Source organism: Canis lupus, chromosome 25 (genome assembly GCF_003254725.2).
Source record: "Canis lupus dingo isolate Sandy chromosome 25, ASM325472v2, whole genome shotgun sequence".
In the NCBI taxonomy this organism is placed as follows: Eukaryota; Metazoa; Chordata; class Mammalia; order Carnivora; family Canidae; genus Canis; species Canis lupus.
In genome coordinates this window covers 32,280,121-32,298,398 of record NC_064267.1, presented here as the reverse complement: position 1 = coordinate 32,298,398, position 18,278 = coordinate 32,280,121, and the positions used below count along the sequence as shown (strand labels likewise).

Here is an 18,278-nt window from a genome sequence, read left to right as displayed (position 1 = left end):
GGGGCCCGGGGCGAGGAGCGACCTGGGACTTGATCCTGGGCCCCCCGGGGGCGCGGTGGGCGCGCCTCTGCTCCCCCGGGGTGCGCCGCCACCTCCAGGGACGCCCCGGGCTCCAGCCTGGAGGGTCTCACGGGGGACGAAGGGAAGGCGGCGGAGGGCGCAACAGTAAAACGAAAAAGCCGGAGCCGGTGGGCCCCGGGGCGCCGCTCCCGGGGAGCGCGCGAGGCGGGGCGGGGGAGCGCGGAGCGCGGAGCCCCGGGCGCGGAGGCGGCCCCGGCGGGCGGAGGGCGCGGCCGGCGGGAGGGGCCGGGGCGGCGCCGGGAGGGCCCAGCAGGTGACCGGCGGCCCGGCCGAGCCCCAGCGAGTCCCGCGCGCGCGGGCGGCGAAGTTTGCCGGAACATGGCGGAGGAGCCCGGGGCGCGCGGGAGCGGGGCGCGGCGGCGGCCGGGGCCCCGGGAGCTGTAGCCGCCGCAGCCGCAGCCGCCGCCGCCGCCGCCGCGGGGCGAGGTCGCCGCCATGGCCCGCTGGATCCCGACCAAGAGGCAGAAGTACGGGGTCGGTGAGTGCTCGCCCGAAGTTCGCGGGAGCGGCCCTGCCCCGCGGCGGAGGCTCCCCCCGGGCCCCCCGCGCCCCCCGCCCCCAGGGCGCAGGCGGCGCTGCCCGGCCGGGACGTCGCCCCCGGGGTGGGGAGTCTCAGCGCCCCCCGAAACGGCACTGGGGCTCCGGGACCCGAAGCCCCGGCGCCGTGCACGGTGCAAACGTCAAAAGCGAGCGCTCGCCCGCGGGGGTGCGGGGCGCGGGCCCGGGGCTCCCCCTTCTCCGCCCCAGCCTTGCGGATCCGTGGAGTGGTTTGTCCGCTCGCGGACCCGGGGCTTCTGCGTGCCGTCTGCTGGGCTCCCCAAGTGAGGTCCCCAAGTGAGGTGTGCGGGGGAGGGGGTAGGACGGCGCCCCCTTCCTCCAGGGACTGGGATGCCGGTAACAGTTGTAAAGTGAATGGGACACTCAAGCCGTGGGGTGGGGGTGATGGAGACGGAGGAGACGGCGAGCGGGCTGGGGGCGCGGACGCGCGCGTCCCTAACCGAGCGTGCCTAAAGGCGCCTACGACCGCCCTGCGAGGCCGCAGTTCCGTCCTGGGGCAGATAACGTGAGGAATTTTTTTTTTTTTTTTTTTTTAAGATTTTCTTTATTCATTCATGAGAGGCACAGAGAGAGGAGAGAGAGAGGCAGAGGGAGAAGCAGGCTCCATCCATGCAGGGAGCCCATGCGGGACTCGATCCCGGGACTCCAGGATCAGGCCCTGGCCCGAAGGCAGGCGCTAAACCCCCCGAGCCACCCAGGGATCCCCACAGGAGCATATTTTGTTAAGGAACCTGTGGCAGGTCCTGGCCAGGCACTGGGCTTTCCTAAAGGTGGTGCTCCAGAGCCCCCACCACCCGCAGAGGGGTGGCTGTTGTGTTGTTGGGGACCCGAAAGCCTGGCTGTGCCTGGTTTTGACCCAGGTGGAAAACCGCGGTCCTTGCACCTGGTGTGTGTGTGTGTGTGCGTGTGCGCGCGCGTGCTGAGGTCTCTTGGAAAGACTGCCCTGAGCCGGGCCATCCCTGGGGCAGGTGGACTTCCGAGCGGTTCCCTAGAATAAACACAGTTGTGTGTGTGGAGCATTTTATCACTTCCTCCCAGGTTCATTCATTCGGTCCATCTGTAATGTAATCTTTTATTTTACTCGCTTTCCCGGGCCCCATTTTTCCTTACCGCTTCAGTTAGTAGGGAGGGAGGGATCCCTGCAGCGCTTCTGTGCTTTCTGACACACTGAAGTCCTCTTGGGATACTCTTTTAACAACCTCCTCTAGGTGCTTTTCGACTCTGTAACCACAGAGTCCGTTAAAAACCCAACAACAAAACCCTTTCACATTTAAAATAGTATCTTAATTGTGACCCTTTCTGTGTATATGTAGCTGTATATGTGATATGTACTGTGTATATGTAATTCCTTGTTGCCCCCCTATTCCAAAAAAACTTGTTTCCTCTTAAATTTCCTTTAGAATCCTTGCACTCTCTTGTGGCAGCAACTCAGAAATAAGTGTTTCTTCTGACCCACAGTATCTGGTCAGAATTTGGTCCTGAGGCTTCAGGCAGGTGCCAGTGAGTAGCCAGTAGTTATGGAAGGAAAATGGTCTGTGATAGATGGAATCGATTTATTTTTGAGCATTACAGAGTACTACTAAATTAAAGCATAATTAGCAATGCCTGCTCATTAGTTACTATTTACAAAGATAGCAGTTTTGATTTTGTTTCTAACAGGATCCAACACTATGACTTTCATGTAGTTAATGCCAAGCATACCCCTCAAATGTGGTTTTAATTACCATAGTCATAGGAGCAAGTGTGACATGTTTTCTTTTCAGTAATACTACCCCCCCTCCCCCAATTCTGGAATCAGGTTACCATGTTATTTATCAGCAGTCAAGAAAAGCATTTGAAATGCATTTCCAGGGCATAGGTGGTAGCAAAACTGCCCCAGGATATAATTTGGCACACTTATTTTACTAGACACAATAGATTTTGATTAATCTTGGCTTGACAAAAGGACCCACTGTTAGGACAGATTAGCTGAGGAGATAAATCACCATTGTTTATTCCTAAAACTCTCTGTTGTTCTCAGTGCCTCCCGCTTGGAAGCCTTCCTTGGCCTACCGGGGTAAAGTCTAAATTGAGCCCAACTTTCAAGGTTATGATAATCTGGTTCGACCTGTCTCCACCAACTTTATCTCTCCTGGCTTCTTTCATTAACTTACCAGGGCAGACACTGCCCTTCTCTGCTCTTGTGCAACATGCAATGAAGAGGTTCTCCCTTTGGGACTTTGCTCCCAGAGTGCCCTCCCAGTTCTGTATCATCTCCAATCCAGCCTATTCCTCGGGGGGCTCAGATGCATTTGCATTGCTTCCCCAGATTTGGTATGAACCGGACCTTCTTCCCAAACCCGTATGCCTCTCCTCACAATCACTACATTGTGCCACACTTTGTTACTTATCCTTTTATCCTTGGGTTCACTGAATCAGGTTATGGTTCTGTATCCCTGTCATGATACCAGGTAGAGAGCCTGTATTCAGTAACTGCTTGTCCTTGCTGTTGAGGTGACACTCTAAAGCCTTAACCTCATTTCCATGATGATTTAATGCAGTTCCTCTCCCCACCCCCCCACCCCCATTCACCACAGTATGAGTTTTATTTTGTTTGGTTAAATGTGCGTAGTGAGAGCCTTCGGTGTCTTTATTTCTTTGCAAGCAGAAAAATGAGATGTGCTGTTGAGAAAATAAGGAAGCATCGAGTAGACAGACTTCATTTAAATATAATTAGGAAAATTGGCTTGTTGGACTTTTTGGGGGATAGTTATCACTTACGAGTGTCTGCTGGTCAGATTGTGTTTCTGGGTGAAGGAAACCATGTGATAGTCATTTTGAAGCATTTCAATGACTCACAGCTACTCTGTGCGAGGGTAGTGCTTTGATCTCAATTTGAATTTTGCTAAGTGAAGCTAGCAGTCTCTTATATTATCTTGGTGCCACTATTGGCTGCTCCTGACAGAGCCTAGATTTTTCTATGGGGACTGAAATGCAATCTGACTGGGCTTTCTTAGTTCTTAAACATAGCTCTGTTGGCTCAATCTCTAGCATTTTGGAGGGCCTAAATGACCCATGTGTGTTATCTGTTATCAAGGGAAAGGACCAATAGATTTGCTTTTTTAAAGTTCTAGTCCATTAGTATCCTGGTGTGAAGTGTTACGTGCCAAATGCTTGGAAGCAAGTGCTCTTCCGTACAGCCATGGAAAACTGTCTTTTCTTCTTTCCATTTTCTTTATTTTCTTTTCCTTTATTCTTTTTTCCCCTTTCTTTCTTGAATTTTTTTTCTGTTCGAGGACATGAGGATATAATCACTTTTATTTAGATTTCAAACAAATGTCAGTGATATATATCCAGGTTACTTTTCTGATTATTGAAACATTTATGTTTTAAGTCTGCTCCCAAACAAGCTATTTATTATTAATAACGGTCCCAGATTATGTTGTTGGTTGATTTTTTGTTGTTGTTGCAAAAACAATTCATTATTGTTTGTGATCTGTATTGTTATAATGTGATAAAAGGTAGTGTGGGAGCATCTTTGCTTTCACCATTAGCTCTTCATCTGTTGGTTCTGCTAGGCCTCATTAATCTGAAAGCATTTAGCTTAGTAGAGGAGACTCAAATGCTGATGTAAAAAATTGAAAGCAGACTCCTGTAGCCCTTTGTTAATGCATTCAGGTGTGCTGTGGTTCCCATCCAATCCTCAAGAGGAGGGTCTGAGGGAATAACTAATCCAGTTTCCCTTTAAAGAGAGGAACTTGGTGTCTAAAGAGGTAAAGTGAATTGCTTAACACAAGATAACCTTTTGATTGCATGAACTCTGTTGGTCCTCTGGTGAAGCCACTGGATCCCTTTCTTAGAATAATGATTTTAAGTGTATAAAGTCAACTATGAGGAATTGAAAATGGAACCCAGTTGTATTGAAATACAGCTGTCAGGGTATTTTTCAAAATTGTAATATTGTGATACGTGTGCTTATTAATGCACTAAATAACAAGATCTAGTGGCATGTCTGTAAACTACCATACTTTCAAATTAGTGATGAGTATATATGATTTTTTTAAGATATCTGCAGTAACCATGATAATGATATGAAAATACTTATGATTTCAGTTTGGTACAAGTTGGGGTTTATTGCCTACAGTCATAATTAAATACTAAGTTTTAGAAAATTGAGATGCATTTTTTTTTCCCATTTCAAATCCATGGATCTCTGAATTTTTTTTAAGACTTTATTTATTTATTCATGAGAGACAGATTGAGAGAGAGAGAGAGAGAGAGAGGCAGAGACACAGGCAAAGAGAGAAGCAGGCTCCACGCAGGGAGCCGGACATGGGACTTGATCCTGGGTCTCCAGGAACACACCCTGGGCTGAAGACAGCGCTAAACCTCTGAGCCACCCAGGCTGCCCAGATCTCTGGATTTGAACACAGATTAAAAATCCTTGGCTGAAGATCACACAGTTAATTAGTTATGGAACCAGAATAAGCAACAACAGTAACACTTGTTGATCATCTGTCTACTGGAGGCAGATGCTGCTAGATATTATACAGCTGAAGAAGCCTTTGCCCTAATGTGTTCATGTTCTAACAACATTGAGGCTAAGAATAAAAGAACTATAGAATTAATATTTATTATGAATTTACTTTGTGACTGTTCTAAACCCTTTAATTCAGTATGTTCTAGGTACATGTGGGGGTCTCAGAGACATTTTACAGTTGTCCATTGTCACCTTGATCTTTGCCATATCCAGGTGCCCTTGTGGTGAAGCAGCTTCATGTCTGATTCCATGCCCTTTTGCCTTGTCTGTTTCCTACTTCATCTTTTCTCTGTGTTACTGCTTTTTGAATGTTGTAGTTTTTACTTAGTTATTGGAAAAGAAAAATCCTCCATTCCTGCCATTAAAGAAGAACCAGCATCATGTGCCATAGGAAAAAGCAGCTATAAAAATAACACCAACAAAAATAAGACAGCAGTGTACTGAGGTCTGGCTAGATACTGGTACCTGTCAAACCATTCCTCTATTCAGGAGGGAGGATGATACCCAACTTGAAGCTTTCTCTTTGTTGTGACGTTGATTCCCGTGATTTCTGATAGTTGATATTCTATAAAGTAGCCGGGAACCCTGACTAGTGAATATTGAACCATTGCTCCTAGGGGAAATTCAAGGTCAGGTTCCTGTGAGCCTCTGGTCACGTTTTCATCAACTGGTCAATACATTACCTTATTTTAAGTGTGTTTCTGTTTAAAATTTAAAGACTTTATTTAATATATATCATTGATTTACTAGCTGTGAACTCACAGCCAATAGGACGATGAATCAAGCCTAAGTGAAGCTTACCTAACACATGTATTTTCTTCATTAGACAAATTGCAGCCTTTTTATGCCTAAGAACACTACACAGTAGCTCAATACCATGCACTGTGCTTGGGGGCCATTTTAAATGGTGAAGTCATTAACAAAAAAGCATAATATGAGAAGAACATGACATTACCTTTAAAACTGCAAAAAGGACACTTGTTTGCCATATGAGAACTGAAAAAGGTGGTGTCTCCTTGTTGGACCTCAGATGGGACCTTGCACATCCCATTTTGCCTGTCTGCACACATCTGAGAGTGACTGTAGAAGCACCAGGAATATTTATTTGAGGCTACAAATACATTTTAGCAAGTAGGAAAATTCACAGTTACAGAATTTGCAAATAATAAGCATCAACTGTAGCTAGTTAGATAAAAAGAGAATTAAAAATGGAATCACTGGGCAGCCCTGGTGGCTCAGTGGTTTACTGCCACCTTCAGCCCAGATCGTGATCCTGGAGACCCGGGATTGAATCCCACATCAGGCTCCCTGCGTGGAGCCTGCTTCTCCCTCTGCCTGTGTCTCTGCCTCTCTCTCTGTGTCTCTCATGAATGAATAAATAAAATTTTTTAAAAAATGGAATCACTGTTAGAGTAATCCCTCCTTAAGTCCTTCTAAGAATCCTCCCTTAGGGTACTACTGCCTTTGCCCACACTTTGCCTCCCCACACCTCTCAATGTCTTTTTCCCTTTATTCTCTTTACATAGTCTGTAATTGTCTTATTTATTTGATTGTGTTTACTGCCTGTCTCCCATACCAGAATATAAGGTTATAAGGACGGGAGCTTTGTCTTTTCCATTAGAAAATACCAACCCTGGGAAAAGTGCCTGGCACATGGTCAGCACTCAGGATATAAATGATGGAGTAATAAATGAGCACTTGAACCCATCATCTACCTAAATTTGTCTTGTCTGCCATAAGAGGGCATTTTCTCCAAGCTATGGAGTATACTGCCCTATGCATCCTTCCAATGAGATGCAATCAAAAGCAGTAGGAAAAGGAACATATAAATACTAGATAAAATAGATTTAATAAATTGCTTAAGCAGAGGTTGTGTGAACATTGTGGGGTGGACAGGAATTGAAATCCTAAATGATGCCTTACTAGATAGGAAAGGAAAATGGGATAGTCCTCCTCCTCCCCCTCTCACCACCCGCCTCCTCCTCCCCCTCCTTCTCCTTCTCCCCCCCCCTTCATTATTTGTGGAGTCTTCATGGAGGAAGGTGCTTGACCACAGTGGTAAATAGGGTTTGGGAGGTTCTGAGTCATTGCATTAGTACTGTGTTGAGCACATGACTTAGAAAAGACAAAATCTAATGAAAGAAAGAAGGCTTTTAAATGCATTTGTTCCTTCCTATTACAAAAAAGGAGTTGAGATCCCTTTACAATAAGCATAGTGTATACTGTACACAGGGTCATCAAAAGAAAAAGATCACAAGTAATGTGGAGAAGAAAAAGTAATTTAGAGTACTGGCAAGGGGCTTTGCAGCAAAGGGAGTAGTTACTCAATAATTAATTTGTCCAGATTTATAGAAGGCTTTTTTGTGGTGGTCACACGTTTCAACTTGTTAGCTGAAACTTAACTGGTAGTTTCTCTCATCTAAATATTAAGAGACAAACCAGTGGAGTTTGGGGGGTAAGGAGTCAAATCTCATCGTAATGAATTTTCCCACGAAGGGAAAATTTCCCAACTGCTAGTTTATCCCCATCAATATTCAGTGTAACAACAATTACAACTCTATACATAGAAAATATTTCAGTACTGTCAAAATAATAAAAAAAGGAACATGGGTCAATTCTGTTACTACTCATTTGAATGGAGAGTTATAATAGAATTGCAATAGAATTGACCTGTATCTGTGGCCCAGGAAATTGACTAAGGTCAGATAGTTTTTCACTAAATGCTTAAAAGGAGGGAAAAGAAGTTTTCTTCCTCATCAAATAGATAAAATCATCAATGAAATGTCTGCCATCTCTGGATGTTAAAGGTATAACAGATCCTTCGGGAGTCCTTTGACATTGGTTTAGAAGTAGCCTCCAGCATACCTCAGGAATAATGGGCTTTTATTTTTAAGCTAAAAAAGGGCTTTTGAGATCAGGCTAAGAAATTATTTTGAGGCAAAGAGTTGGGTGAGCAAGGGAAAGCAGAGGATGGTTGTGTTAATTTTATTTTTGCAAGTGATGTCCAGGCCTTGTCCTCTGGAGCCTGGGCTGGCAGTCAGGACTCAAACGATTGTCTGAATTGCTGGCAACCAGTTCCCAAGCAAGAGACAAAAGTGGTCTTTGTCTTTCCACAAAGCTCTATGCCATGGCAAAGCTGCTATTGTTCTAATGGCTTTATATTCATGGATCTACGTTTCCAGATTGTGCCATTTTCTCCTACTTTTCCACACCCTGTTAAACTCTGGGACGGTCTATGTCAGATGCAGTAGTTGGACCCCCTCGATGCCCTAAGAATCTTGGGCATCCATTCTTTATCTTTTCAAATAACTTGAGGAAAAGAATCGTAGCAGAGATTAATTCTCTCTTGAAAATAGCTCTTTGCTGACTCAGCCAAGGTGAGTAAGAATGCATCCTGATGACTGGTTTGTTACATATGTAGCTGGGGCAGGAGTGTATTTCCTATGAGCCTGGAGTGATAGGGCTCTCACTCCCCCACACTTTGCTGCTGGAGACTGGTTATAAGTTCTAAAACTTGGTTATAAAAAATCTGACAGCTTTACCCTTTTGTGCATAGCATCATAAAATATTAAGGGCTAGATTCTCTATGCATCCCCTCATAGCTAACACCCTCATTTATTGGAAAAATACGCCCTGCAGGCATAAAGTGATTAACCAAAGTCATAGGGCTCCTAGAAAATTTGTGTTTCAGCCTATTGTCTTCTAGCTGCTTCCTCTCTATAACTTGACAGAGCAAGTTTCTTTATATGTCTGCTTGGGACTCTTGACAAATAATTGCACCCAACACAGTCCTAAAGGTGAAAATACTTGTCTTCCCTGGGTTTTCTCCTAGGTGGAGATTTCGGTATGAATAAGATTTAGCTGTTAAATTATCTTCTCCCCCTTTTTATTGAGATATAATTGACATATAACTTGATGGTATTTTCACGTATACAATGTGAAGTGTGTATAAGGAGAAATGATCACTGTGGTACGTCTAGTTAGCATCCATATCAAATTTTTCTTCACGATGAAGGCTCTTTTTTTTTTTAAATTTATTTATTTATTTTAGAGCACAAGTGGGAAGGGCAGAGGGGGAGAGAGAATCTCAAGCAGACTGCATGCTAAGCATGGAGCCAGATGTGGGCCTTGATCCCATGACCCTGAGCTCACAACCTGAGCTGAATCCAGAGTCAGCTGTGTAACCAACTGCACCACCCAGGCACCCCATGTTGAGGACTTTTAAAAGCTACTTTTGGGATGCCTGGGTGGCTCAGCGGTTGAGCGTCTGCCTTTGGCTCAGGGCATGATCCTGGAGTCCCGGGATCGAGTCCTACATCTGGCTCCCTGCATGGAGCCTGCTTCTCCCTCTGCCTGTGTCTCTGCCTCTTTCTGTGTCTCTCATAAATAAATAAATAAAATCTTTAAAAAAATAAAAGCTACTTTCAAATATACAATATAGTATTATTGACTGTAATCATTATGCTGTACATTACATCCCCAAGAATTACTTATTACCACCCATCTCCCACATATGACAGCCATCAATCTATTCTATGAGTTCCATTGTTTTTGTGGGTTTTTTTTTTTTTTTTTTTTTTAGATTCCACATATAAGTGAGATCATATAGTGTTTGCCTTTCTCTGGCTTATTTTACTTAGCATAATACCCTCCAGTTCCATCTGTGTTGCTATAAATGGCAGGATTCCCTTCTTTTTATGGTTGAATAATATTTCACTGTATACGTATCACATTTTCTTTATCCATTCATCATCAGAGGACACTTAGGTTGTTTCCAAATCTTGGCTATTAAATAATGGTGCATTAAACATGGAGGTACAGATATCTTTTTCAAGTTAGTGTTCCTTTGAATAAATACTCAGAAGTGGGATTGATGGATTATATGGTAGTTCTATTTTTAATTTTTGAAGAACCTCCATACTGTTTTCCAGACTAGCTGCACTAATTTACATCCCAGAAGTACATAAGACGTCTCTTTTCTCCACATCCTCACCAATGCTTGCTTCTTGTCTTTTTATAATAATGTTCTAAAAGACGTGAGGTGATATCTCATTGTGGTTTTGATTTACATTCCCCTGATGATGAGTGATGTAGGGCTTCTTTACATGTGTCTCTTGGGCATCTGTATGTCTTCTTTGGAAAAAAATGTCTATTCAGATCTTCTCATTTTCTAATTGGAATTTTTTTTTTTTTTTTTTGCTACTGAGTTTATGAGTTCTTTATATATTGGATAACTCCTCACCAGATGTGTGATTTGCAGATATTTTTTCCCATTTGGTAGACTGCCTTTTTCATTTTGTTGATGGTTTTCTTTGCTGTTTACCTTCCCCTTTTTAAGAGTTCTGGAAAGGAAGTGTGTCTTGGAGGTTTGAGCCTGCAAAGTAGAAGTCACGCTGTGGGTTTCATGGTGGTCATATTTCAGGGCTGGTATAGACTCAGTGATGTTTGGTCCCCAGCACCAGAGTATTGATATAATGTTCAATGACAAAATTAATAAGTAACATGATATTCTTACAACATTACAGGCATGTTTGAATGTTAATGCAGTTTACCAAGTATGGGTAAAGTCATGTATTGATCATAAGGGATTATAATATTGACCTGGAAGTGAGAGAACATTGGTATTTTTTTAAACCTGTATTTTGAGCAAAACCATGATGCTTTATTCTGAACACTTAAGGTAGGAGAAGTTTGAGTAAGGCTCCTTGGTGTCATGGTGGGTACAAGTCCTCCTGTGCAGTTCTGATGGAAGGGAACAGCTTGATAGTAGGGAGGATATGCAGCCTCATCTCAAGGCAGAGAGCTACTGGGGACTTCCTGTTGGAGTCAAACTCCTCCTGGAACAGGGCTGGAGTTTGTCTACCTGGTTTCTGAGGTATACCAGCCAGGCTTTGAGCTTCCTTATGAACAGGAGCAAATAAATAGAGAAGGCCTGCCCCTCACATCATGACAGCATGATTCATTTAAGTTTTTCCATCTCACAGGATTATGAGGCACAGTTTCTATGAACTTGCATGCTTCTGTATATTTTCTCAACCAGTGAATACTAGAAGAACATTTATTGTCTTTATTTTTTTTCATTTATTATCTTTAAAAAAGAGATCCTGAGGCTCAAAATGTTGGAAACTTTGGTATAAGTGAAGTTCTAATGTGCCATGTCTTATAATAATACTGTGTGTGCCGTATCATTGTGGTCTGAAAAATCTAATTAAAACTGGTATACCCTCTACCAAATATTGATTAAAATAAAAAATGTACATATCCTTTGATCTACCAATTCCATTTCTATGAGTTTATCCTACAGATATGTTAACACATGTGGGAAATAATACATGGACAGGATTGTTCATTAGAGCATTATTCATAACAAAAATGTGAAAATATATGTGAACCAGTGGGGAGTGGGTTTAGGGATTTGTGGCATGTGCATATAATGGAATACTACAGCATTAAAAAAATCAAGCTCAGTGATAGACAAAGTGTCTGTGAAGATGATACTGGCATTTGGTAGTTTAAGGATGATCTCTTCAAAAAATGGTTCTTGGTCAATTGTCTGTCTTGAAAAATGTACTGGATCCCTACCTAATGCCAAAAAAAGTTGATTCCTGGACTCCTACTTCACGCTGTAAAAAATGATTCCAAATGTCTGAAAGGTAAAGTCTTTCAGAAGGGAGTATAAGAGGAGCGTCTATGTGGCTCTGTTGATTAAGCATCTGACTCTTGATTTTGGCTCAGGTCATGATCTCAGAGTCATGAGATAGAGCTCCGTGTCTGGCTCTGTGCTCAGCAGGGAGTCTGCTTGAGATCCTCCCTCTCCCTCTCCTCTCCCCCTCCCCCCTCTCTCTCTTTCTCTAAGAATAAATACATCTTTTTAAAAAAAGTGCATAAGAGAACATCTTGATCTTGGAGTAGGCAGAGATTCTTAAAAGGGACACAAAACCCACTAACTTATAAAAAAATTATACTGAATCTATTAAAATTAAGAACTTTAAGTTCACAGAAAGACACACTTAAGAGATTAAAAAGAGAACCCACAGAATGGAAGCAGACATTCCCAGTACATATGTCTGAACAACAGATCATATTGCAAACATGTAAAGAACTAGAAATTAGTAAGAGAAAAGAATAACCCAATACAAAAATAGGCAAAAGATTTGGATAGACACTTCATAAAAGATAATATCCAAATGTCCAGTAAACATATGAAAGGGGGCTGCTTTCCATTTGTCATCACAGAGATGTAAAAACAATGGCAACCCTACCAGAAGAGCTAAATAGCACAAAACAAAACCATGGAATCATTCCAGCTGCTGGTGAGGACACGTGGTCGTAGGAAGTCGCATGTGCTGTGAAAGCGTACATCAGTACACCCATTTCGGAAGGCAGTTTAGTGGTTCCTAGGAAAGTTTGGTGTGGACCTACTATGTGCCTCCACAGTTTCACTGTTAGGAGAATGACAAGTTTCTGCTAAAAGCCTTGTGCAGAATGTTCATAGTACACTATTTAAAATAGCTCCAAATTGGAAATGACACACATGCCCATTGGCAGTTGAACATATGTATAAATTATGGTGTCCCCACCCAAGGAAATACTATAGGGCAGTGAGAATATAAGATTTACATGTCCTCATAAAAATACAGTTAAGTCTTCCAAAAGGCCATGGGAAGAAGGTGAACACAAGAGTACCTATTTTGCTACTGAATTGCTATAAATGCCAATACAGGTGAAACTAATTTATTTTTTAGGTCAGGGTAGTCGTTAGTCTAGGTGTCTGCAGGGTGAAAGTTGTGCTGGCAGTGAGGATGAGAGCATTTAGGTTATCAGTAACATTTGTCTTTTCTTGATCAGGGTGTTGCTTATGTAGGTGATTCAGTTTATGAAAACTTAGTGCACTGTACGTGTATAACATGTGCCTTTCCTGTATGTACAGTAAACTAAAAAATTTTAGAAAGGAAAAAAGTGAAGGAGCTCTCTATTCATTGATATGGGCTATTTCCAAGATATATTTGAATGAAAGGGCAAGATGCAAAAAGTGTCTATAGTATTAATTTCATTAAATGAATATTTGTTCTGTACCTACTGTGTGTCAGGCACTGTCAAGCCACAATGCAGTAGGCAGAGAAAAGTGTGTGTTTGCATGAACTTGTAAATGCTAGACCATTTCTGAAACTGTATGTAAGAAATTGTCCATCAGGTGGTTCTTGAAAGGGGATGGTGGATTGGGCGTCAGAAGTAGAGAGCTGGGATCCCTGGGTGGCGCAGCGGTTTGGCGCCTGCCTTTGCTCTGGGGCGCGATCCTGGAGACCCGGGATCGAATCCCACATCGGGCTCCCGGTGCATGGAGCCTGCTTCTCCCTCTGCCTATGTCTCTGCCTCTCTCTCTCTCACTGTGTGACTATCATAAATAAATAAATAAAAATTAAAAAAAAAAAAAAAAAAAAAAAGAAGTAGAGAGCTTTTATTGACTATTTTTGCACCTTTGAAAGTTTGTGCAATGTGGATCGATTACCAATTTGAACAAATAAATAAATTGGACTTCATGATCCAATGAGTATTAATGTAATTTGTGACCTAAAGGCAGAGCTGTTGTCACCTCTGTTGTAGAGGTCTAGTAACTGAAACAGACTATTTCGGTGGTTTGCTACAAATCACACAGGATGTCTTGGGTGGGTTCAGCAATTAGGTCTTTGACCCCATCTCTCAAACTACGCTATTGCATATTCTAGCAAAATTCTAACTTTATACACTCCTGTAATTTAGTATACTTTGCTTTCTACAATTGAGTGAATTACTTATGATACACTCTGTCTCTTTGTTTACAATCAAAAACCTATTCCTACATTGTTCTTCAGTTAAGGGCAAAATGGAATTTTCATGTTTACACTAGCCTCATTTCTTTAATAATCCTAAAATTAAAAACTTGTAGAATTACGTCTCATTAATTTTAAGTAATTTATTGTTTTAAGTATCTAAATGACTATTTTATGGCTGATAAACCATTATTCTCTGGCTTTGACTCCTTTGTTTAAAGACAGGGAGGTGATGTCATTCTTTTCTTTGATAAGGTAATGGACAGGCCCATGGCATACACAAGACTTAGTCTCACATTACATAAAATATTTCACTAACAAAATAGAACACTTATATATGATTATTTCTATAGTCTAATAGCTTCACTAATATGGTATGCCTTTAAAAAAAAATAAGTCATGTTCTGAGTAGGTGAAGAAGATCGATGTGCAGCTGTTGATTTGCTCAGTGCCACAGGGTAAGCTAACATGGTTACTACTTCCAGTCCTGCAGACTGTAGCAAGTGCCAGTGGCCAAGCCATGCTTAAAATCAGAATTGTAAAGACAGATGCAAGAGCCATTTGCTGCAGGGTGAAGGTTTTGGAGAGTAGGTTCTTGTGGCTCAGAATTTTGAAGTTCAGGTCTACTTTTATTACCCTTTGCTTTTATGAATCAAATAAGGCTCTAAGCCAGTTGAGAAGGTAGGAATATGATGAGCATACTTCCTGGTACCACGGGCAGTATATAATCATTATCTGAAATTTTGCTAGGCAGGAGCCTGCCTGAGACTATACTAGCCTGGCAATCAGGTGATCTTGTTTGCAGATCAAGGTTGATTTTTTTTTTAAGATTTTATTTATTTATTCATGAGACACACACACACACACACACACACACACACACACACACACAGAGGGAGAAGCAGGCTCCTTGCTGGAAGCCTGATGAGGGACTTGATCCCAGAACCCCGGGATCACAATCTGAGCCAAAGGCTGATGCTCAACCACTGAGCCACCCAGGTGCCCCCAGAGCAGGATTGATTATTAAACAGTTAGTGTTGTTAGCTCTGAACCCATCTTCAGAGGTCCAGACTAGACTCTAGTATATTTCCAGTGTCAAAGCTCTTATGGCTGGAAATGGCCTGGTCTTGTAAAAATTGTTAGAGAAGATATTTGAATTCCCAGGAGTCTCTGGGTGAGGGGACTTCTATTCTCTGTTTCTGTGCTTTTGGAGTAACACTGGCTCAGATCAGTCTAGGATGTTAAGAGGTATAAACAAATAATTCACACAAAACCGACTAACATGGGTGTTTTGAGTCCAACCAACTGGAATTTTATTCTCTACTCACTGTGACTAGCTTACTGCTCTGAGGAAGTCCATGTTCTCAGAATACCTGCTATGTTCCAGTGGCTTATGGGGTGTGAGGATGACCTAAGATACGGAATGTGTAGAAAATACATAGAAAGAGTAGGCAGGGTTTCATAAAGTCTGGCTTCCTTCCCTTTGGTCTGATAGAATGCCACAGTATACATCATCTCCAGCCTCATCTCCGGTCCTACACTCACAGACAGTTATGACCAGTAGCTCTTGGCCAGCCATTTCTGGTCCTATCACACAGACTATCGTAGAATTGAAACTAGGAATCTTTGAGGACAGAACCCCGAATGATTATCTTATAAGCCTGTGAGCCTTTCTTTTTTCTTTAAAGTCAGCCAATTAACATAAAATGTATTATTGGTCTCAGAGGTAGAGGTCAGTGATTCATCAATCTTATATAACACCCAGTGCTCATTGCGTCATGTGCCTTCCTTAATGCCCATCACCCAGTTACCCCAACCCCTCACACCTTCCCCTCAGCGACCTCTATGTTTCCTATGATTAAGTGTCTCTTACAGTTTGTCCGTGTGAACCTTTCTTAAAGAAGACTGATGCCTACTTGAGGAAAGGGGTTGACTGTGTATAGAATACTGCAGAATATTTCTGAGGAACCTAGCTTGAGGGAGACCAGTACCCAGTTCACATTGGGCAATGTGGGGATTGCGGCTCCAGCTTTTTTTCCAATTGCTTGATAGCTTCAGGGAGTCTTTTTGGAAGCTCACAGATTCAGAAATGGTTTGACTCTGTAGAAGAATTCTTTTCATGTTTGAGCTACGATCTAAGCCAAGAGCTTTGGAAATTTTGAATCCATCTCTTATATTTTTTTTCCTGAGTTAGATATGAGTCTGCCTGCTCAGTTCAGATTTGACAGTGGAACTTATTTCAGAAGCAAATGGCTCACTCCGAAAAGCAAACCACAATCTTGTCCACTTTCCTTTGGTTGCATTTTGATATTGACTTAATGCAGTGACATATTTTGGACTCAGAAAACCCTCATTGGTTGCCCAAAGGACTCCATTTGTAAGGATCAGACACGAGGCTGTTACGGAGGACACATGTACATGCAGAGTTTTGCTCTCATTTGCTTTCTTTTTTCCCATCTTTACTGGTGATTTTTCTTAGCTACCAGGGGGCTAAATTCCAGGGTTAGGAGGCTTTAGCTAATGGTTATAAAACCTTAGGGAAAGTACACCACTTCTGTGGTCCTATCTTCCTATCAAGAAATGACAGATGAAGGAAATATAAGTGATCTCTACAGTGAAGTGTGCATTCCCTGTAATATGTCTTTATCTTCTTGCATTTATCAGCAGCCTGGGGTGACAGGGTTTTTAGACTTTTGGAAGATTAAAGGGCTTGTTTTCTTGCAGTAATAGGCACTCTACCATGTTCTTTTGTCTGCCTTAGTTCTGAGGGACCCCCCCCTTTTTTTTTCCTGTTTTTAACACCAAGTGTTTGGATTAAGCTTCAGGAATGATCCGTCTCATAAAGGTCTCATAAAGGTTTTTTTATATTCTGGGGCACTTAGGGTTTGGAGGGATGATGGGTAGAGTGAGACCCACAGAGAAGTATCGAAGCCAGGATTAGGAAGCTGGGCTTGTATTTCAGTCTCTGTTACAGACACAATCGAGTGGCTTGCCTCTCTTTATCTCAGTTTTCTGGCTGTAAAATAGAGATGCTATTTTCTGCCACCTTCCAGATTCTCAGAGTGTGAGGCATTTTCAATTTTAGCAAATTTCTACAAATTAATTGAGCAGTGCCAGTAAGGCCACATGCATTGACCAACAATGTCAAGATCTAAAGTTGATACGCCATTGAACTTTCTGCCTGAAGCCTTACTCAGGTGGTGTTGTCTAGGAAAAGCTTTGGGGCAAAGAAGCCCATTTCTTCAGGGCTCTTTTCTTCACATGCCAATTGTAATCTGATAGTTTTCCTTCTAACTGCTTCATGGCTTTTATATACTCTTCAGGCTGTTTAAGTGATTCATAACATGAAGAACTCATTTTCTCCTGACAGTGAACTTGTGATCTTGTTCATCTGGTTCCTAGTTCTGAGATTTCCCCTAATACTCAGAGCCATTTTTCTCAAAGTCTTAAAGGGAGATCAGTTTTAATAAGGGGTTGATCAAGTTTAATAGGTGGCTTGAGGTATGAATCTGCTGTTGCTAAGTCAAAGTTTAAAATCCCTATATTATATCCTTGATTTTTTCCCCCTTCTCTTATGGGCATTTGTGTCTACTTAAAGTAATACACACAGAGAGACCAGATACATGCCTTAAGGTGACCTCTATTGATGCCTTCACAAATCCTATTCTGATTTGGTTGTCAGGGCTCATCTCTATTGGGGAACTCATGAGTTCGCAGGTCTGGAATGGTAGATGTGTGAAGACAAGGGCTCTAGAGGTGTGTTATTGGCTGACTTGTGGAAATAATTGTTCTGTATTCATTCACCATGTGCTCCCAGGTATTTAACTGAGGAGCATATGTTCAGCACTTGGAAGGATCCAGAGAAGTGGACATAGATCTTGTTCATAGGAAGTTTAAAATAAATTAAAGTACTACAAGTTATGAAGTCAGAAATGGCTAAAGTGGAAGGCTGAAGATGAAAAGAGGGCAATACTTTGGGTTCCAGGACTTTAGAAAAGCAGAGGTTACTTTAATTGAGGGGATTAGGTAGTCTTCAGGGAAGAAGCTGACCTTTATGGAGATGGGCATTGAGGTTTGAGAAGCCTGAAGATATGGCTCAGCATGAGACTTGGCTCCTGGCTGTAGAACAGGTATCTGTGGGAGGTAGGAATGAGGAAACCATCCATTCTGGCTGCAGCAAAAGCTAGGTGAAGAGAAGAGGGAAATGACATAGATTATCAAATGTCAGGTTGTCCGGGAGCCCTGTTTACCTTAATTTTTTTCTTCCTCTTTAACCATTAATGCTACAGGGGTATGCTGGCAAACTAGCT

At 42.4% G+C, this 18,278-nt stretch overlaps 1 protein-coding gene across 2 annotated transcripts in view; it reads left to right on the top strand.

Annotated features, from left to right (window-relative positions):
- The first annotated feature begins 292 nt into the window (after positions 1–292).
- DOCK5 (dedicator of cytokinesis 5) overlaps positions 293–18,278 on the top strand; it is a 211,206-nt gene continuing 193,220 nt past the window's right edge. The window contains exon 1 of one of the 2 annotated variants that reach the window (XR_007406049.1): positions 293–559. Coding sequence is in view for 1 of the 2 variants with exons in the window: in XM_049101457.1 (XP_048957414.1) it covers positions 517–559 (43 nt within the window). In the remaining variant the exon portion in view is untranslated. The remainder of the gene's footprint in view (positions 560–18,278) is intronic. The other variant, XM_049101457.1, reaches the window with a different exon arrangement.